The sequence below is a fragment of the Oryx dammah genome, unplaced genomic scaffold, assembly GCF_014754425.2.
Source record: "Oryx dammah isolate SB20612 unplaced genomic scaffold, SCBI_Odam_1.1 HiC_scaffold_29, whole genome shotgun sequence".
NCBI classification, from domain to species: Eukaryota; Metazoa; Chordata; class Mammalia; order Artiodactyla; family Bovidae; genus Oryx; species Oryx dammah.
The window spans coordinates 62,107,367-62,129,390 of NW_024070213.1; the positions used below are offsets into that span (position 1 = coordinate 62,107,367).

At 41.9% G+C, this 22,024-nt stretch overlaps 1 protein-coding gene and 1 long non-coding RNA gene across 7 annotated transcripts in view; one reads left to right on the top strand and one right to left on the bottom strand.

Annotated features, from left to right (window-relative positions):
* LOC120857519 lies at positions 1 to 7,284 on the bottom strand. Its single transcript, XR_005719689.1, has 4 exons — positions 6,991 to 7,284; positions 5,903 to 5,981; positions 3,505 to 3,684; positions 1 to 477 (listed from the first exon to the last, which is right to left on the bottom strand). It is a non-coding gene; the product is annotated as an uncharacterized LOC120857519 (long non-coding RNA).
* ATP23 (ATP23 metallopeptidase and ATP synthase assembly factor homolog) overlaps positions 7,280 to 22,024 on the top strand; it is a 25,491-nt gene continuing 10,746 nt past the window's right edge. Inside the window, exons 1-4 of one of the 6 annotated variants that reach the window (XM_040233107.1) lie at positions 7,280 to 7,364; positions 12,892 to 13,054; positions 18,103 to 18,148; positions 18,866 to 18,947. In XM_040233107.1, the coding sequence (XP_040089041.1) occupies positions 13,000 to 13,054; positions 18,103 to 18,148; positions 18,866 to 18,947 (183 nt within the window). In that variant the 5' untranslated portion in view covers positions 7,280 to 7,364; positions 12,892 to 12,999. Of the gene's footprint in view, positions 7,365 to 12,891; positions 13,055 to 13,331; positions 13,677 to 13,968; positions 14,229 to 18,102; positions 18,149 to 18,864; positions 18,948 to 22,024 lie in introns of those variants that run through there. The other 5 variants (XM_040233106.1, XM_040233108.1, XM_040233109.1 and 2 more) reach the window with 5 other exon arrangements.

Here is a 22,024-nt window from a genome sequence, read left to right on the forward strand (position 1 = left end):
GGCCTGGCATGTTGCAGTCCATGGGGTCGCAAAGACTTGGACATGACTGAGCCACTGAACTGAACTGAACTTTTCAAACATGGATTAGTTACTTCTGTATAAGACTTGTCTTACTTTCTGGGCTATAAGCTTAAGAACATTTTTGAATTCAACCCTGCATTTCTTTAACTGTGAGACACATTGTCTTGTATTTATTGTTTATTCAACATACATTAAGACACCTACTATTTAGGCACTGTGCTGGGCAGTGAAGAATACATTTGTGGTTTCTACTCTCATAGGATTTTAGTCTCATGAATTAACAAATACATACTGTGACATAGATTTAATGAAACTTTGAGAGAATGACTCTTGCATCTTGAACTCCCCTTTCATCTTCACTCCCCAAACTGCTGTCCACTTCCTGCACCCTTTTCCCGATAATCTCATAGATTTCTCAAACTCAAAAGCTGAATTTGATTCATGTGCTGTGGAAACCTATAAATGAGAAATTTGTTCAGTGTTAAAAAAAACAAAACAACAAAACTCATAAACATCTTCTGTCTCTAAACCTTCTGCTGACTTTAGTATTTACATTAATGTATACAACCTCTTCTTCATTACCCAGGGGGAAATCTTGGCATTCTCTTTGATTTCTTCCTCTTTCTTCCTACTTAATTATTTTCATTCAAACACTTATCATTCTTGTTAGGCCTTTCTTTTTATCTATAAGAAATTGAAAATTAGTATTTAGCCAGTAGAGGTGTTTTGTTTGGTCTGCATAATATTTTTGAAAGAAAAGTGAAAGCAAAAGTCTCTCAATCATGTCTGACTCTTTGCGACTCCAAAGACTATACAGTCCATGGGATTCTCCAGGCCAGAATACTGGGGTGGGTAGCTGTTCCCTTCTCTAGGGGATCTGCCCAACCCAGGGATTGAACACAGGTCTCTTGCATTGCAGGCAGATTCTTTATCGTCTGAGCCACCAGGCAAGTACGATATTCCTGTTTCTCTTGAAAAGTTGGAAAATCAGGCAACACTGGCTCCTCATTCATGGCAGAATGACTGGAGTTTTAGACGAGACATGTGAAATACTGCTCTGATCTCTGTTGTTCTTGTTCAGTCACTAAATTGTGTCCGATTCTTTGTGACCCCAGAGACTTAGCCCTCCAGGCTCCTCTGTTCTCCACTATCTCCCAGAGTCTGCTCAAGTTTGTGTCCATTGAGTCGGTGATGCTATCTATCTATTTTATGCTCTGCTGCCCCCTTCTCCTTTTGCCTTCAATCTTTCCCGGCATCAGGGTCTTTTTCAATAAGTTGGCTCTTCACATCAGCTGGCCAAAGTATTGGAGCTTCAGCAACAGCCCTTCCAATGAGTGTTCAGGATGGATTCCCTTTAGGATTGACTCTAATCTCTATGACTTCTTATTTTTATTACATTCAGTTCATTTCCTCATTTATGAAACATTCTTCTCATGGCTCAGTGGTAAAGAATCCACCTGCAATACAAGAGAGTGGGTTCGATCCCTGGGTCAGGAAGATCCCCTGGAGTAGGAAATGGGAACTCTCTCTAGTATCTTGCCAGGAAAATCCTGGCAGGCTACACAGTCCATTGGGTTGCAAAGAATCAGACTCAACTGAGTGACTGAGCACGCATGCAGCACTTCATCCTTAACTGAGGCATTTGAATTGGTAATCTTTGGCTTATAAGATCACAGAATGTTAGTACAGGAAGAGATATTAAAACATCATCTTATATAATAGCCTCTTCCACCTTCTATCCAAAGAACTTAACATCACCTAACCAATTTTATACCACTGTATAGAACTCGGTCTCACAGGGTTCTATTACATGCCGTTAGACCCCTTCCTCACTTTGGGGAAAGTCCATAATCTGGACCCATTGTCCCCCAAATCCCCTACTCAGGGCTCTCCCATATAGTTTTCAGGTTCAAAAGCTCTGTGCTTACAACTCTTGCTTTATCAGGCTCTGAGGCCCAAGACCTTTGTAAGGTATGTCCTAAGTGAGGCCACTTTTCTGTGAGGGTTTTGAAGGTTATGAATCTTAAAAATCTATCCCCAGTCTTTCTTGCTTTATTCTCTAGTGCTTACATGCATATATCTCATATTCCTCTGTGAGTGTGTGTGTTCTGAAACATACCTATTCTTTCCAATCTTTTTTGTTCATTTTAGTGCTATTCTTTCCTACTTAGATTATCCTTCCCTAGTCTCTGCCTGCCTGATATAATTTTTTCCATCCTCTAAAGTCTACCTGCATCCTTGAAGTGCAGTAGTTAAGAAGGTGGTTTGCATGAGACAGACTTGGTTTGAAATCTAGGCTTTGTCCTTTACCAGCCAGGTGACCTAGGACAGTTTATTTCTATAAGCCTGTTTCCTTGTCTGTTAAACCACCACATGGTTAGAACTACATACTGCTGCTTACATAACCCACTTTTCTTTCTTATATATCTTTCCTTATCATTAAATAGTCTTCTACATTGTCATTTTAAATGGTTCAAAGCATCCCATAATTGTGTATCAGGCTAGTCAAACTGCAACTCTACACGCCCTTCCTAGAAAACCTGCAAATGCTCTTACTTAAATTGATATGAGTGAACGTCACTTATCTGCATTCACGTTATCCATGTCTAACAAGTATGTAATAATATTTAACCTATGTTTTTTGGTGGAGAAACTGAAGTGAACCCCACCCGGCTTAACATACATATGCAGTTTTGATTATTTCCTTTTGAAAACACCCTAGAAGTATACTTGTTTGTTGCCTTAGTCGCTCAGTCATTATCTGACTCTTTGCCACCCCATGGACTGACTAGCCAGCCAGGCTCCTCTGTCCATGGGGATTCTCCAGGTAAGAATACTAGAGTGGGTTGCCATGCATTCCTCCAGGGGATCTTCCCAACCGAGGGATCGAATCCAGGTCTTCTGCATTGCAGGCAGATTCTTTACTGTCTGAGCCACCAGGGAAGCCCATACTTATTTAGTCAAAGCATTTAAGAATTTTGATACATATTTCTAAAATGCCTGGAAAGGGGGAGATGTACCAGTTTCTGTCCTCATCTGCAATCTTGTTTTATTGAACAGCTGCCCAATACCTACACTATTTTTTTTAATCTTTGCCAATTTAATAGGCATTTAATATGCCATTTATATTTTTAAGTAATGTGGATGAACATACCTATTTATTGGCCACTTTTACATATTTAGGTTGGTACAAAAGTAATTGTGGTTTTTGCATTGTTGAACTTTGCCATTTAATATTGGAATAATTCCTAAATGTGGTTATGTTATATGTCATTTTAATGCACATTTCTCACTTTGTTTTTTTTTTTGCTAATGACATTACTTGCTGTTTATTTTATATTTATTTTAGACTAGGGAAATGATGTTAGACAAAAAGCAAATTTGAGCTATTTTCTTATTTGAATTCAAAATGGGTTGCAAAGCAGCGGAGACAGCTCTCAACATCAACAACACATTTGGTCCAGCAACTGCTAACGAACTTACAATGCAGGGGTAGTTCAAGAAGTTTGGCAAAGGAGACAAGAGCCTTCAAGATGAGGAGTGCAGTGGCTGGTCATCAGAAATTGACAATGACCAATTGAGAACAATCACTGGAGCTGATCCTCTTATAATTACATGAGAAGTTGCTGAAGAACTCATTGTATATTTGGCATTTGAAGCAAACTGGAAAAGTGAAAAAGCTCGATAAGTGGATGCCTCATAAACTGACTGCAAAACAAAAACAAAAACAAAAACAACAAAAACCATCATTTTAAAGTGTCTTCTCTTATTCTACACAACAATGAACCATTTCTTGATTGCACTGTGATGTGTGACGAAAAGTGGATTGTATATAACTGGTGACAACCAGCTCAGTGGTTGGGCCAAGAAGAAGCTCCAAAGCACTTCCTAAAGTCAAACTTGCACAAAAGAAAGGTCATGGTCACTGTTTGGTGGTCTGCTGCTGGTCTGGCCCACTACAGCTTTCTGAATCCCAGCGAACCCGTAATATCTGAGAAGTGTGCTCAGTAAATTGATGAGCTGCACCAAAAACTGCAACGCCTGCAGCTGGCATTGGTCACCAGAATGGGCCCAATTTTTCTCCAAATAACAGCTGACTACATGTTGCACAACCAATGCTTCAAAAGTTGAATGAGCTGGGCTATGAAGTTTTGCCTCATCTGCCATATTCATTTGACCTTTTGCCAACTGACTACCACTTCTTCAAGTATTTTGACAATTTTTTTTAATAGGGAAAACGCTTCCACAAGCTGCAGGAGGCAGAAAATGCAAAGAGTTCGGGCATGGATTTTTATGCTATGGGAATTAACAAACTTATTTCTCATTGGCAAAATGTGTTGATTATAACGGTTCCTATTTTGACTAATAAAGCTGTGTTTGAGCCTAGTTATAATGATTTAAAATTCATGGTCCAAACCACAATTACCTTTGCATCAACCTAGTATATCTTTACAACAGCCTGGTTCCAAATAGGGAAAGGAGTACGTCAAGGCTGTATATTGTCACCCTGCTTATTTAACTTATATGCAGAGTACATCATGAGAAATGCTAGGCTGGATGAAGCACAAGCTGGAATCAAGATTGCCAGGAGAAATATCAATAACCTCAGATATGCAGATGACACCACCCTTATGGCAGAAAGTGAAGAACTAGAGCCTCTTGATGAAAGTGAAAGAAGAGAGTAAAAAAGTTGACTTAAAACTCAACATTCAAAAAACTAAGATCACTGGTTCCATCACTTCATAGCAAATAGATGGGGAAGCAGTGGAAACAGTGTCAGACTTTATTTTTTGGGGCTCCAAAATCACTGCAGATGGTGACTGCAGCCATAAAATTAAAAGACACTTGCCCCTTAGAAGAAAAGTTATGACCAACCTAGATAGCATATTAAAAAGCAGAGACATTACTTTGCCAACAAAGGTCCATCTAGTCAAAGCTATGGTTTTTCTAGTAGTCATGTATGGATGTGAGAGTTGGACTATAAAGAAAGCTGAGCACCGAAGAATTGATGCTTTTGAACTGTAGTATAGGAGAAGACTCTTGAGAGCCCCTTGGACTGCAAGGAGATCCAACCAGTCCATCCTAAAGGAAATCAGTCCTGAATATTCATTGGAAGGACTGATGCTGAACCTGAAACACCTAAGTTTTGGCCACTTGATGCAAAGAACTGACTCATTTGAAAAGACCCTAATGCTGGGGAAGACTGAAGGATGGAGGAGAAGGGGACGAAAGAGGATGAGATGGTTGGATGGCATCACTGACTTGATGGACATGAGTTTGAGTAAACTCCGGGAGTTGGTGATGGACAGGGAGGCCTGGCATGCTACAGTCCATGGGGTTGCAAAGAGTCGGACATGACTGAGCGACTAAACTGAACTGAATATATCTTTGGGCTTCCCAGGTGGCGCCAGTGGCAAAGAACCTGCCTGCCAATGCAGGAGTTCGATCCCTGGTTTGGGAAGATCCCCTGGAAGACAGCATGACAACCCACTCCAGTATTCTTGTCTGGGGAATCCCATGGAGCAAGTTACTTGGCAGGCTATGGTACATAGGGTTGCAAAGAGTCAGACATGACTGATGTGACTCAGCACACACATGTACATATCTTTTGAACAAATTTTTGTTATTCTTTTGCCAATTTTCAATAGTTTTAAAATTATTATCATCCTTTCCCACTTTGACATCCTCCTTCCTAGTTCTGTCTCCTACCTATGTACCTGATCTGTGGATCTCATTCCCTTCTATTTCTTTAGGGAATCATTCAATCAGTTATCTTCTTACTATTCTTTAATCTTATACTATTAACATCACCAAGTCTCCTTTCCTTACAGAGAAACTCTAATGTCTCTCTTTCACTTGCCATTCTGCTTTGACTACTGACCTTTCTCCTTTACCTTGCAGCCAAACTTCTTGGAAGAATTGTCTTCACATGCTATGTCCACTCCATCTGTTTCAATTCACTACAAACAGATTTACATTTTCAGTGCTGTCTTTATTGTTAAGATTTTAATAACAGAAGTATATTATATACATGTGAAAAAAGCAGGACATAAAATGGTTTCTTTAAATATACTCAACTATTCTAAAAATATTTATGTAGAGAAAAACTTACACATAATACATGAAAATTTTAAGTTACTTCTTATGACTGGTGAGTTTTATTCCTTTTTTTAAAAAAGTCAATTATTTATTATTTCAGTGGCCACTCATTTATTTCATTTTATTTCACATTCCTTTAGACTCCGGTTAACACAGTTCATATTTATCCAGCAAATATCTGTTGAGAACCAAATGAGCCAGAGCATCAAAGCAATTGAGATGAATATAAAATATGCCCTGCCCACAGGAAGGTCTCTAAAGCTGGGAGATGAGATGTCTCTAAATGAATCACAATTGCTATGATAACTATTCAAAAGTTCATAAAGAAGAGTACTTTTTGTCTTGAATGAGAGCTGGACAAATGTCCCAGGGAAGGACATAATAACTAAATGAGGATTCGAACAAATAAAATCAAGGCAAGGAAGATCATTTTTACTATTTGCAAAGAGAGGAGACTTGAAAAAGCACAGTATTGCATAAGTTTAAAGTTAGCTGGAACATAAAGGGGGGAGTTGAGCATGGAGGAGGAGGAGGGTGGTAATTAATATCCCGTTGTGGCCAGGATTACACTCTGATCGGTAATACAAGTGATTAATCCCACACTTTTCTATTTTCTGCACAACACTTGGGAAAAAATATTCATATTGTTTATTTTCCTAATGGAATTAAACAATTCCCTTTGGGAAAAGTGACATTTCTCTTGATCTAAAATCCTTATGCCCTTACCATATCTCAATGGGCAGTCTACAGTTTGTGTGTGAATTTTAAGTTCTCAATTTGTGGTCCCCCAAAATGTCCTCAATTTTATAAACAAGAATTAACGTTGATATTAGAACACATTACAGTGTTAATTACAAATTCTCAACTTACATTTTTTAGGAAGGGGCATAAAAGTAATGATAGTCAAGAGACGCAGGGCCATTTCATTTGGCCGAAAGGCTCAAAGAACAAGCGGGCGTGACTCAGATTCGCAGGGCAGGCGCTCAGCCTGCCGGCACGACTAGATAACCTGGCAGGACACCTGCCTCTTCAAAGGGCCCTCCTTCCCTCTTGGCTCTTTCCAAATGCTAATCGAGCGTCTCAGACCCTCCCACTAAAGGCGCCCAGCCATTGGTGACCGTCGAGCGCCTCCGGTTTCCCTGGTAACAGCCAGCCACACCAACCAGGCTCTCATAAGTCTTCCCAGAATGCCGCGCGCCTTCTTGAATTCATTTCCGTGTGCGGAGGACTGACTCCTCCAGTCGGTGGGTTTGCGTATCTTAGCGGTGTGGGGTTTCTGGGTACGGGAGTGTCATATTCCTGAAGTGGGTGGTGGCGACTGTTTTGTTCTTTCTCTGCCTTTGAAACGGATCGCTAAGGAAAGACGAATTTCACCGAATTTTTGGTGGCCCTCGATAAGTGAATTATTTGCAAAAAAAGCTAGAAATCGTTTTAAAGTTATGTGCAACTTCATTTGTTGCTGAGATATTTTAAGCAGCTTTACACAACTTCCTATAAAACAACTATTTTTGCTTTAGAAAATGAAGGCAAGCACACGCAGGCGGAAACAAAACCAAACCGCCAAATTTCCCCTTCAGAGTGAGCCCAAACTAAAATGTGGAAGTTTGAAGCAGAGAAAAGTGTCTTGCCGGGCCCAGCAAGGAGAAGGGAGCTGGGGCTCAAATACCCCAAATTCCCTGAAGGATTTCAGCACAGGATTTCTTTCTTTAGATTTATTATTTTATTTTTTGGCTGTGGCGGGTCTTTGTTGCTGCTCAGGGGCTTTCTCTAGTGTCAGTGGACCGGTGCTACTCTCTCGTTGTGGAGCATAGGCTCTAGGCGTGACAGCTTCAGCAGTTGCAACTGGACGGCTTAGTTGCTCCCCTGCGTCTGGGATCTTCCCGGGACTGAACCTGTGGCCCTTGCAGTGTAAGACATTCTTTAGCACTGGACCACCAGGGAAGCCTGCAGTAAAGGATTTTTTAAAAGCTGGGTGAGGGAGGCTGGTTGCAGGGTACTGATTAGCTCCTGTACAATTCTCTGGTTGATGTTGAGATAATAGGGCATTTAACAGTGTCAGTCCTAAGGTGTCTATAGGGTCTGGGGGCTCATGATTGTCAGGTAGTTTCTCCCATTTGGTGGTGATTTTAGTATCTGTAATTCAGGAAGTATGTATCAGACACTATTATCTTGGTATTTCAGAGAGGAACTACAGCAGAGGTTATGGGAGAAAGGGGTCTGTCCTGGAAAGGCCCTATAGAGTCCTGCTTGGTTAAACATTCACTGGTAAACAACCACAGAAAACACGTTGGAGCAGTCTTCCAGATCCTCTCTATGCATATAATGTTTCAAGCAGTAATTTACATTGTACATGCTATTTTGTAATCTAAAAAGCTTTTATAAACATCAGTTCAGTCGCTCAGTCGTGTCCGACTCTTTGCGACCCCATGAATCGCAGCACGCCAGGCCTCCCTGTCCATCACCAACTCCTGGAGTTCACCCAGAGTCACGTCCATCAGGTCAGTGATGCCATCCAGCCATCTCATCCTCTGTCGTCCCCTTTTCCTCCTGCCCCCAATCCCTCCCAGCATCAGAGTCTTTTCCAATGAGTCAACTCTTCACATGAGATGGCCAAAGTACTGGAGTTTCAGCTTTAGCATCATTCCTTCCAAAGAAATCCCAGGGTTGATCTCCTTCAGAATGGACTGGTTGGATCTCCTTGCAGTCCAAGGGACTCTCAAGAGTCTTCTCCAACACCACAGTTCAAAAGCATCAATTCTTCGGCGCTCAGCCTTCTTCACAGTCCAACTCTCACATCCATACATGACTACTGGAAAAACCATAGCCTTGACTAGACGGACCTTAGTCAGCAAAGTAATGTCTCTGCTTTTGAATATGCTCTCTAGGTTGGACATAACTTTTCTTCCAAGGAGTAAGCGTCTTTTAATTTCATGGCTGCAGTCACCATCTCCAGTGATTTTGGAGCCCCCAAAAATAAAGTCTGACACTGTTTCTACTGTTTCCCCATCTATTTCCCATGAAGTGATGGGACCGGATGCCATGATCTTCGTTTTCTGAATGTTGAGCTTTAAGCCAACTTTTTCACTCTCCTCTTTTACTTTCATCAAGAGGCTTTTTAGTTCCTCTTCACTTTCTGCCATAAGGATGGTGTCATCTGCATATCTGAGGTTATTGAGATTTCTCCCAGCAATCTTGATTCCATCTTGTGCTTCTTCCAGTCCAGCGTTTCTCATGATGTACTCTGCATATAAGTTAAATAAGCAGGGTGACAATATACAACCTTGACGTACTCCTTTTCCTATTTGGAACCAGTCTGTTGTTCCATGTCCAGTTCTAACTGTTGCTTCCTGGCCTGCATACAGATTTCTCAAGAGGCAGGTTAGGTGGTCTGGTATTCCCATCTCTTTCAGAATTTTCCACAGTTTATTGTGATCCACACAGTCAAAGGCTTTGGCATAGTCAATAAAGCAGAAATAGATGTTCTTTTGGAACTCTCTTGCTTTTTCCATGATCCAGAGGATGTTGGCAATTTGATCTCTGGTTCCTCTGCCTTTTCTAAAACCAGCTTGAACATCTGGAAGTTCACGGTTTACATATTGCTGAAGCCTGGCTTGGAGAATTTTGAGCATTACTTTACTAGCATGTGAGATGAGTGCAATTGTGCGGTAGTTTGAGCATTCTTTGGCATTGCCTTTCTTTGGGATTGGAATGAAAACTGACCTTTTCCAGTCCTGTGGCCACTGCTGAGTTTTCCAAATTTGCTGGCATATTGAGTGCAGCACTTTCATAGCATATTTCATATAAAAACCAACATGGTTGTATGTTTTCCATTGTATTTTTTTTTCCATTGTATTTTTTTGTTAAAACAGTTTCTATCCTTAAAAAAATTTTTTTTTAAATTTGTTTGGCTGTGTTAAGTCTTAGTTGGGGCATGCAGGATCTCTAGTTGTGGCATGGGCTCCAGAGCATGCCAGCTTCAGTAGTTGCAGCGCTCAGGCTCAGTGGTTGCTCCAAGGCATGTAGGATCTTAGTTCCCTGACCAGGGATCAAACCCAGGTCCCTTGAGCCCACATCCCCTGCACTTCAAGGTGACTTCTTTCCCTCTGGGCCACCAGAGAAATACCTTCTTTCTGTTCTTAATTGGTACTGCAATGGAGAAATGAAAATCCTTATAGCTAAATCTTTGCCTAAGTTCTCATTTCTCTGCAGTAATCATTTTTCTCTTTTTAACTTAGTAATTTGTGTTTGCACTTCCTCTCTTTCAAATGCCTTCCCATTCCACTCACGTCTTTATAGTAAAAATGGATGAAACTACACATATGGCATCCAAAGCCTACTCAATTTTTAAAAGTTTATTTTTCTGATTATAAAAGTAATACATACTTACTGTAGAACATTAGGAAAATGTGGATGAATGTAATAAAAATAATCTGATATGTAGACAACTACTGATCATATTTTGGTATACAGTTTTCTAGTTTTCTCTCTGTTGCCTTCAGCAATGAGCATCAAAAAAAAAATGTTTGGTAATATAGTAGCTGAATAGCATTTCAGAAGTTCACATTTTATAGTCCATTTCAGGCCTCATCTTCTCTATCTAGCCTTCCCTGAGAATTCCAGACTAATTACACTAACTTATAATGGTCTAGGTTCTCATGGCAAGCATACTGGGGTGGTTTGCTATTCCCTCCTCCAGAGTGAAAAAGCCAGCTTAAAACTAAATATTAAAAAAACTAAGATCATGACATCTGGCCCTATTACTTCAAGGCAAATGGAAGGGGAAAAGGTGGAAGCGGTGACAGATTTTCTCTTCTTGGGCTCTAAAATCACTGTGGATGGTGACTGCAGTCATGAAATCAGAAGACAATTGCTTCTTGGCAGGAAAGCTATGATAAACCTAGACAGTGTGTTGAAAAGTAGAGACATCACTCTGTTGACAAAGATCCATATAGTCAAAGCTATGGTCTTCCCAGTGGTCACATACGGTTGTGAGAGCTGTACGGTAAAGAAGGCAGAATGCCAAGGAATTAATACCTTTGAACTGTAGTGCTGGAGAAGACTCCTGAGAGTCTCTTAGACAGCAAGGAGTTCAAACCAGTTGATCTTAAAGGCAGTCAATCCTGAATACTTATTGGAAGGATTGATGCTGAAGCTGAAGCTCCAGTATTTTGGTCACCTGATATGAACAGCTGACTCACTGGAAAAGACCCTGTTGCTGGGAAAGATTGAGGGAAGAAGGAAAAGAAGGGCATCAGAGGATGAGATAGCTGGATGGCATCACTGATGCAAAGTCCAGGAACTTGGGCAAACTCTGGCAGATGGTGAGGGACTGGGAGGCCTGGACTGTTGCAATTCATGGGTTTGCAGAGTCTGACAACTGGACTAGTTGTGACATAATGGTGTAGTTTTCCATATTTGTATATTTTAGTTCCCTAACTACATTAGAGCTAGTTGTGTGGTCTTGGATAAATTATTCAGTTTTGTTGAGCCCTCTTTCTTTATCTGCAAAATATACTGATAATATTTATTTTGCAGGGTTGTGGTAGGGATAACAACGTATCTCAGCTTAATAAAAAAGTAGCTTTTTTCTTATAACTTTAGCAGTCTGTGTACATAGGAGGTGTTCATAATTTTATGTTTCAAATGAATGAGTAATCTGAGCATCTCAATCAATTATTTATTGAGCACCTTTGACACATAGGTACTGTTCTTATTCCTCAATATCTCTTGAATCTTTATAATTTAGATACCTTTCTTACATAAATCATATGCTCCTCTCAACCTCAAAAGTTCCCTTATGTTTCTGCTGCCATGCCTGGCACATCGTAGAAGGTGCTAAATAAATGTTGAGCTGAACTGAGTAAATTTAGTGGAAAAAGAGAAACACAAGTTAGTTAAAACATGTCAGGTATTGATGAAGCCATAATAGGTACAAAGTACTTTGTACGTTGGGAGATCAGGAGAGATTAATTTTGATTAAGGTATCTGGGAATGCCTTGTGGATCAGGTAGATTTGATCAGGACCTGGAATTTAAGGACCGAGGGTGTGTGTGTGTGTGTGTATGCGTGCATGCTCAGTTGTGTCCGACTCTTTGCGATCCATGGACTGTAGCCCACCAGACGGTGTCCACAGGATTTCCCAGGCAAGAATCTACTGGAGTAGATTGCCATTTCCTTCTCCATAAGGACCGAGGATGAGGGCTTAAGGATGGAAGTATGAGTTAAGGCTTGGAGGTATAAGTTAAAATGTTGTGTTTTGTTATGTTGATGAAAAAATTAATAGTTGATCTAAGAAAGAAATGGAAAATTTAATTTGAGACAACCTGAGGTTTATAACCTGGGAGAAAAAAGCTTTCAGAAAGCTCTCTGAGGACTGCCCCGCCCCTTAGAAGTCACAGCACAGTTACAGAAGTTTTTGAGATAAAGGGTTCTACATCAGATGAATTACTGACAGAAGGAAGGTTATCTCTCAAGGAGTTATGAAGTAGTGGGTCATCCTGACACTATACAAGATTGATAAGGACTATAAGCTCTGGTTAATGCAGATGCACAATACACGCCAACGGAGAGGGAAAAGGCTTCGTCTGGCAGAGAAAAAATTTATGTTTAAATTATTCTTGTCTTGCTATAAAATATGAATTTATTTCATCAATTAGTTATTTTTGGTGGCAAAAAAATAGGGTGGGGGAATGGCCTGGATGAGGCAAAATAAAAAAGGAGTTTGGTCTTATATTTTGAGGACTTTAGAGTGACCAATCGTTATAATTGCAGTTTTCAAACGTTTTCGGGAAACAGTGCTTTCAATATTTGGGGCGTCAAGAGAGAGGTGGACCAGAGACTGCAGTTAGCCCGCTGGTGGACAAAGCAGGAAGTGGGAAGATGACAAAAACCTTCAGGGGGAGAAGGGTATATAATGGCCAGCACTGGTCAGGAGGTAAGGAAGGAGTGTGCACGAGGAAGCGAGGCTGCGGAACAAGGCTTGTGGGGATCGCACAAGCACGCCGAAGGACAGGGGCAAAGCCCATCATAGCAGGCCGGCTGCTTTCTGCGAGGGTACTGGCCTGCTCAGCCAGCTGGCGCCTGGCCCCGCCCCTCTAGGCCCGCCCAGCAACTATCGCCCCGCCCAGCACTCGCCGCCCCGCCCCGTCTCCGTCGCCCCGCCCCGCACTTCTTGCCCGGCACTCTGTCCCGGGTTGCAGACCCCAGCCCCCGAACGTCCTTGGCCCCGCCCAGCGACGGCGGCCGGCCTGGCGGCGGTTCCGCCTGGCCGAGGGAGGGCCTGAGTGGTGGGAGGGAGGTTACCTTTCCCTCTCTTCCCCTCCGCCGCCCGAAGCGGGAGGCAGAAGCCGCGGCAAAGTCCGTGGGCGGCATGGCCGAAGCTCCGGATGAGCGCGAGCCGGGCTCCGTGGCAGGGGAGCAGCTGCAGCAGCAACACGTCGGGTGCCAAGTCTTCTCCGAGCGGCTGGCTCAGGGGAAGCCACAGCAAGCGTTCTTCTCCAGTTTCTTCACCAACAACCAGAAGTGCCAGCTTATGCTCTTAAAGACGTTGGCCACAAGTAGGAGCCTTGACCTGGGGGCTGGACGTCTGCGGGGTGGGGTCTGAGACCGGGCGGGCAGGGAGGGGCCTCCGCACCCTCCGCTAGGGGGCTCCGGGTTTGGCTCAGGTGTGGCGGAGGCCGGGTTCTGGCCTCAAGGGCAGAGTTAAGGCAGATTTGGCATCGTGGGGTGGGTGTGGGGGTCTGAGCCTCAGTTTCGATCAGAGAAGGCGCTGAGGCCTGTGGCGTGAATGAGGAGTCGGGTTAGGAGTTAGCCCTTTCCTTCACACTGACAGATCCTCTCATTTCATAGGTAAATTGTGCATTAATATGGGGACTGGAGAGTCCCGGTGAAGCAGAGTTTTAAAGAGCTACGTTAATTAAAGCATACTTGCTGAAACCGCGCAACTCAGATGGGATTTGAACCCAGCTAAAACTCAGATTGGGACTTGAGCCCTGCAGGCTGGGACCGGAACCTGCTATCTTTTAATTGAAATCGCACACCTGGTCTCAGGAAGTTCAGGTTCTTTGTGTCTCACTGCAGTAGGAATTGAGCAGAAGGCAAAATGATAGGTAAGAAGTAGATTTATTGAGAGAGATACAAACTGCATAGACAGTGTGGGCTGTCTCAGAAGGTGGGAGGCCCTGGGAGATCCATGTACCATAGACAGAAGGTGGTCTATCTCAGGTGGTGAGGGTGGCCTGGATATATGGGTTGGTTAGTTTTTATGGGCTGGATAATTTCATAGGCTAATGAGTGGGAGTATTATTCCAACTCTTTTGGAGACAGGGTGGGGATTTCCAGGATTGGGGCCAGAGCCCACTGTTTGGCCTTTTATGGTTAGCCTTGGAACTGCTGTGTGCTGTGTCATTTAGCATGCTGATAAATTAAAATGAGCATATAATAAGGCTCCAGATCTACTGAAAGTTGGATCTTCTGCCGTCTTGGGCTTATTGGTTCTAACCATTTTATGTCATGTCCACAACAGCTCTGTCGTTCTTTAAGGGTTGTGCCCTGCCCCGTTTTGTCCTGGTTCACTGCTGCTGGCAGTGCAAAGACAGTTTTGCAGTCCTACTCTTTGTTGAAAAGGGTTCTTAACCTTCATACACGGATGGGCTTCAGAATGTGGAAACATCTGATATCGACTGCGAAACTCCTGTTTGTATGCTCCTAAGAGCATTTTTCTGGGGAGAGAGTTCATAGCCCCATGATGTTCTGAGATGCCCATGAACCTGAAAAGGTTAAGAACCATTGCTGTGGGTTACATAGGGACACCATCTGCTGACCAGTTTCTAAATCCAGGGACATTGCACTAGAGATTTCTTAACTTTTTTTTACAAGGCCCTAGACTTCCCAAGTTTACTTTAGATACATTAAGAGAATCAAAGACAAACTTGTTTGTCCCAAAATAAGACTACTGTTTCATAGCTGGCCAGTGACAGTTCAAAAGTCAACCACTCAGTGAGTTTTCCATCCTTCTTGAGATTACCTGCATCTCCACGAATCAGGGGAGTAGAGGGGAATGATGACATTTTATTTACTTTGCAAATAGGTGTCAAATGCCTCCTAGATTCTGCTTTGGGCAAATACAGAGAGTAGTTGGGACCCTGCCTTTAAAATGTTCCAAAGTGGAATGCAGTGGAAAGGATGGGCTGCAGATTTAGACTTGGGTTTAAATTTTGATCCCTTTCCTTGTTACACATGGAAGAGTGATTTGAGTCTCTGATCCTGTCTGTCTTTATCAGGGAAAGGAAAAGGGAGTTGGGAAGGGGTGAAAGTACCTCTTTTAGGGTTGTTGTGAGGAAATAGGTTTTATAAGTGTAAAGTGCCAGTGTATCAGGAGCTGAATAAAGAAACTGTAGCTGTTCTTACAGTGGAAGAGCCAAAAAGTGGAGGAAGAGTTGAGATAGGAAATGAGAAGGACCACGTGCTGAACTTGAGTCCCAGTAGTAATTAACCCACTTCAACCTTCCAAGGGGAAAGCTGCTGGAGAACCTGTTAGTGTATTAAGGCATCAACCTGCAGCTTTAAAATCCTATCCCTGGGATGAGTATGATGAAAGAGATCAGGCCTCAAGGGAGACATTTGTTTTATTTTTCTCCAGAGCACATCCATTCTAAATACTGCAGGTCCTTTTTTGAAGAACCAAACCAATGTGCTCCCAGCATTTTTTTTTTTAAGAGGACACTAGACTTTTGAACCCATTTCAGCTCTGTAAAACTCAGTTGCTTCAGTAATAATGCACTTAGTATGGTGCCTGATACTTGATATACCCTAAGTAGTATTTGTTAATAATAATTGTTTTACTGTTAACACTCTTCAAGAGGGATCAGGTTAGGAAAGCAGTAATCAGTACCTAACTTTCTCATCCAACAATACTTTTACTCACCTGTTTTTGCTTTCAGCATCTGAAAACCTTAATATCTGTTTTTTTTTTTTTTTTTTTGCTTACGTCACATAATTTGCTGTACATTTATATTCTCAGACAGGACATCTATGTGAAAAGTTGGATGTTAGAGGCGCTTGGGTTCCTTATATTTTCATGTAATTTTAACAGGCTCTTAGATTCTTAGAAGTGGTGGCGGGGGGCTCCGGAGTTGTCTAGGCCTTTTCACCCCCATCACTGACCAGAAACCTCTGTGCCGTCAATTGACCAGAGTGTTTTAGACCTCTGTTGGAACAGGTTATCTTTGAAGCCCTTTGAGGCTACCAGGCTCTTGTATCGACTGCTGTAATTGTTGGAAAAACCTTTTCTCATGCTGAGTTGAAATGTGCTCCATGTAACGTCTGCCCTTTGGTCCTTGTTCTGCTCTCTGAACAAATGTTGGCAGAATCTATTCCCACATGACACCCCTTCAGATACTTGAAATTATTGTGGCCTTAGTTAAATCTTTTTTTTTAAACTTTAATCTTTTTATTTTGTATTGCTGCTGCTGCTGCTAAGTCGCTTCAGTCCTGTCCGAGGTATAGCCTATTAACAATGTTGTGATAATTTCAGGTGGACAGCATAGGGACTCAGCCAAACATATACATGTATCCATTCTCCTCCAAACTACCCTCCCATCTAAGCTGGCAAGTAACAGTGAGCAGAGTTCCATGTGCTACACAATAGGTTTTTGTTGGTTATCTATTTTAAATGTAGCAGTGTGTACATGACCTTCCCAAAGTCCCTAACTATCTCTTCCCACACCCCCACTCTGCCCCACAACCATAATTTGTTTTCTGTCTGTGAGTCTCTTTCTGTTTTGTAAGTTCATTTGTTATTGTCTCTTTTTAGATTCCATATATAAGGGATGTCATATGGTATTTCTCCTTCTCTGACTTCCTTCACTCAGTATGACACTCTCTAGGTCCATCCTTGTTGCTGCAAATGGCATTATTCATTCTGTTTAGTAGCCGAGTAATACTCCACTGTGTACATGTACCACATCTTTATCCATTCCTCTCTGACATTTAGGTTGCTTCCGTGTCTTGGCTCTTGTAAACAGTGCCACAGTGAACATTGGCGTGTGTGTATCCTTTCAGAACATGGTTTTCTCCAGATACGTGCCCTAGAGTGGGATTGCAGGGTCATGTGGTAGCTCGATTTTTAGTTTTTTAGGGAACATCTGTACTGTTCTCCATAGCGGCTGTAGCAATTTACATTCCCATCAACAGTGCAGGAGGGTTCCCTTTTCTCCACACCTTCTCCACCATTTGTTTGTGGATTTTTTGATGATAGCCATTCTGACCAGTGTGAGGTGAAATCTCATTGTAGTTTTGATTTGCACTTCCTTAATAGCTAGAGATGTTGAACCTCTTCCGTGTGCCTTTTGGCCATCTGTGTATCTTCTTTCTCCTTTCCAAATCTACAAATCCCTTTCTTGCTTCCTGTGGAACATAGCCCTGAGCTATTCCAGTCACCTTCCCCTGTGGGACAGCTTTGGTTGGCAGGTCCTGTTTAGAGTGTGGTATTCAGAATGGGATGCTGTGTACAGATGAGGGCTGACCACAGTGGGGCCACTTACTGCCTTCCTCTAATCTGGATACTGTGCTGCTGTTAATTTCTGTGGCTATGACCATGGTCATGTTGGTATATTTTGTACACATACGTTTCCTCAGTCTTTTGGTATATGCTTTAACACATTGTGTTTGATCATTTAACTGAGAAACATATTTGATATTAGCTAAAATGTTTGGTGGTACACTTTTTGGTATTTCTGTCAGTGTTTCATTTCATTAAAGACTTGCTTTTATGTTAATTTAAGCTTATCTTTTTGTATTCATTTTTTAATCAATTTTAAGATATTAGTATTACTTAATACTAATTAGTAATGCTTAAAATTAGATATTAGTATTACTTCACTGAGATTTGAGAGGCATTTTTTTCTTTTATAATATTTGGATAATTTAATTGCTGCTGTTTTTTTCTAATTGCTGTATGTAATTGAATCAATATCTTTCTAGATCCATATGTCAAACTTCTACTTGATGCCATGAAGCATTCAGGTTGGTAAGTAAATCTTTTTAAAGTGCTACTCTATATTCTGACTGCTGAAAACAAACCACCCCTTTCTCCCCCATCCCCCCCAAACTGGAACTACTTCAGATTTTTCACTTCAGGCCACAAAGCCGTTTCCACATGGTAGGTGGTGGTGGTGGTGATTGGCTGCATTCTCTCCAGGCAGGCCTTATTCTCTCCAGACCTCTTCTGCCCTAACTCCACATCTCTGGCTCCACCATTCACCTCAGGTATTTAGTAAAGACAACACTTAAAATCTTTATCGTAACTAATTACCAAACCTGGTTTTTCCACTATGCCAGTCTCAGCATTATCCTTAATAGAGAAGTCTCAGTTGGTTATGCATACAGTAGCCTTCCAGGTATCGTTCAACTTTGAGGAGATCAGAAAAAGTGACTTCTGAGCTCCCCTTCTTAACATTCTGGCCCGAGGGCAGAAACTCCAGCATATTTCCAGTGTGGTCTTCATTAGTCGAGCCAATGCTTTATGGACTCACGGCATAGCGTTTGAACTGGGATTGATTTTGCAAAGACAGTCTCCTTATTTTACAGATGAGAGGACTAAGTGCTGAAGGTGTTCAGTTGCTTTCCCAAGGTGTCCTGTGTGGCAGTGGTGGAGATGTGGGTGATCCGAGTCTCCTGGCCCAGGGCTGTGCCCCATGGACCCTGCTTCTGGATGTTGTCTCTTTAATCCATTCTTGCCTTCTAGTGCTGTTAACAAAGACAGACACTTTTCTTGTGAAGATTGTAATGGAAATGTCAGTGGAGGTTTTGACGCTTCAGTGTCTCAGGTAGGCATTTTACCAAGTTGTTTTCCTTCCTCCAGTTCTCCTCATGTTTGCTGAGTGCCTTCCACATGCCAGGCATTCTACTTGGTAGACTTTGTGCAGGATTAAAAAAAAATGAAGTAGTCGCGATTCTGGCCCTTAAGGTGCTCACATCTCACAGGGGAGACAAGACGTGAGTGCAGACAAAGATAGAATTTGAGGCAGGTTAAATTCTTGGAGGTGGGTGTGGTTACCATAGGGGATATTGTGCTGTTCAGCTGCTATATGGTGGGAGGCTTTGAATGTCAGGATAAAGAGTTTCATCTTTACACAGTGGGAAGTGATGCATCTTTGAGAATTTTGATGAGGAGAGTGAGTTTTCTCATCTGTAACATAAGATAGTGATTGTATTTGTCTCACAGAATGATTGTGAGAATTAAATGAGATTTCTCTTGTAAATTACATGTTAGTTTTAAGTCAGTGGGGGGTTCTGACAGAGTTTCGAGGTGGTAGATAAATATGTCATGTGATGAGGGTAGATAAAAGTGTTGTACGTCACTGATTCCATCACGAGTATGAAACACACATTTAACTCTGTTTAATTGTTTCCTGCTAGGGACGTTATGTGTTTTTTGGTTACTTATAGCTGTTTCAGGGAAATCATGGGAAAGAGCAACATAGCAGAAGGGTGAGGTGTCTGAGTTTTGGAGTCAGATAGACTTAGAGTTCAAATCCTTATTCCCCTGCTTATTAGCTGTGGGGCTTGGGCAAGTTATTAGTTTTATTCTCTGTTTCCTCATTTGTAAATCAAAAAAAATTATTAATTTATTTTAATTGGAAGCTAATTACTTCACAATATTGTATTGGTTTTGCCATACACTGACATGAATCAGCCATGGGTGTACATGTGCTCCCCATCCTGAACCCCCCTCCCACTTCCCTCCCCATCCCAGTCCCTCAGGGTCATCCCAGTGCACCAGCCCTGAGCACCCTGTATCACGCATCGAACCTGGGTTGGCGATCTGTTTCACATATGATGATATACATGATTCAGTGCTGTTCTCTCAAATCATCCCACCCTCGCCTTCTCCCACAGAGTCCAAAAGACTGTTCTTTACATCTGTGTGTCTTTTGCTGTCTCTTTACATCTGTGTGTCTTTTGCTGTCTCGCGTATAGGGTCATTGTTACCATCTTTCTAAATTCCATATATATGCATCAGTATACTGTATTGGTGTTTTTCTTTCTGACTTGCTTCACTCTGTATAATAGACTCCAGCTTCATCCACCTCTTTAGAACTCATTCAAATGCCTTCTTTTTAATGGCTGAGTAATATTCCATTGTGTATATGTACCACAGCTTTCTTATCCCTTCCTCGTTTGTAAATTGATAACTGTAATACCTGTAGCTTTCCAGGTGGGTCCTGGTGAGTTCATTCCCTTTTGGGGTTAAATACAGTGAACATTTTGAATTTTCATCATATTTCTCAGCAGTGTTATACACAGTTGGGAACTCTTTTCTTTTTAATTAAAATTTTTGTTGTGAAGTATCTCATTCATACAGAAGAATAACAAACCTATATGTATGCTTTAAGTCATAATAATAAAATTAACATCTGTATAACTACCACACAGATTTGAGAAATAAAACCCTGCTGGGACTTTAGAAGCCTGTATGCCCCTTCTTGGATCATAGCCCCCCTTCCTTATTTTTGACTTTTGTAATAATCATTCCCTGCTTGTCTGAATGGTTTTAACATCTATGTATACAGTCAAACATTGTGTTATGTAGTTGCCTGCTTTTAAAAAAGTTTTAAAAAAAATTTATTTATTTGGCTGCACCAGGTCTTAGTTGTGGTAAGTGAGATCTTTCATCTTCATTGCAAAATGTGGGATCTTTAGTTACGGCATGTAAAACCTTTGGCTGTAGGATGTGGGATCTAGTTCCCTGACCAGGAATCGAACCCCAGAACCCTGCACTGGGAGCGTGGAGTCTTAGCCACTGGACCACCAGGAAAGTCCTTTGTTGCCTGCTTTTAAGCTTTATATATACTTGGGGACATATGTAATACTCTGTCATTTTATGAAATTATACAGGATATAGTCCTCTGTAACTTAATTCTTTTGTACAACATTGTGAGATTCTTCTGTCTTGTATGCATCCCTGGTTTATTTAGTGTCACTGTTGCATATATTATTCCATTGTATGTCTGTAGTAGAGTTTACTCTCTCTAATGTCGTTTCCAACTGTATTATTACAAGCAATGCTGCTGTGAATTGTTCACCTTCTCTCCTGAAGCACACAGGCAGGAGTTGCCGTAGGGTCTCTGCCTAGAGTGGATTGCTGGCTCGTATCTCATGCATTCACTTGACTTGAACAGCTAACGCCGCTTGCTTGCCATGGTTTCCGGTATGCAGCACTCCTGCAGTTGCTCCTGTAGCTCAGCTTCCTGTATCAGCCCTTAAATGTTGAAGTCCCTTAATCCAGAGTGTTACAGCCCCTCCTTTTCTATCTGGCACTCTGCCAAGGCTATCTAATTTGTTTTGCTAGGTCAGAACTCTGTCTTGAGCTCCACATCCGTAGAGCCAAGTGTTCACTGCACACCTACACTTGGAAGTTTTAAAGGCATCTCAGACCTAACATGTCCAAATCCAAATTGATGATTTTTTACCATCCTCCATCTCCACCCAACCTGGTCTTCTAGTTTTGCATATCTCAGTGAATGGTACCACCGTCCATCCTATTATCCAAGCTAGAACTTTAGGGATCATCCTTGATACCTCTGATTCCCTTCTCATTTTCTATCCAGCACCAAATTTTGTGCAATCTACCTCCGAAATACCTTTTAGGCTTCCACCACCCTAGCTTGGGCACTATTATCTCTTGCCTGCTGCTGCTGCTGCTAAGTCGCTTCAGTCGTGTCTGACTCTGTGCGATCCCATAGACGGCAGCCCACCAGGCTCCCCCTGTCCCCGGGATTCTCCAGGCAAGAACACTGGAGTGGGTTGCCATTTCCTTCTCCAATGCCTAGAATACTTTATTCTCATTCAGTTAGTCTCTTGGCATCCAGTTGGATCATCTCATGCCTGTTTTTCCAATTGT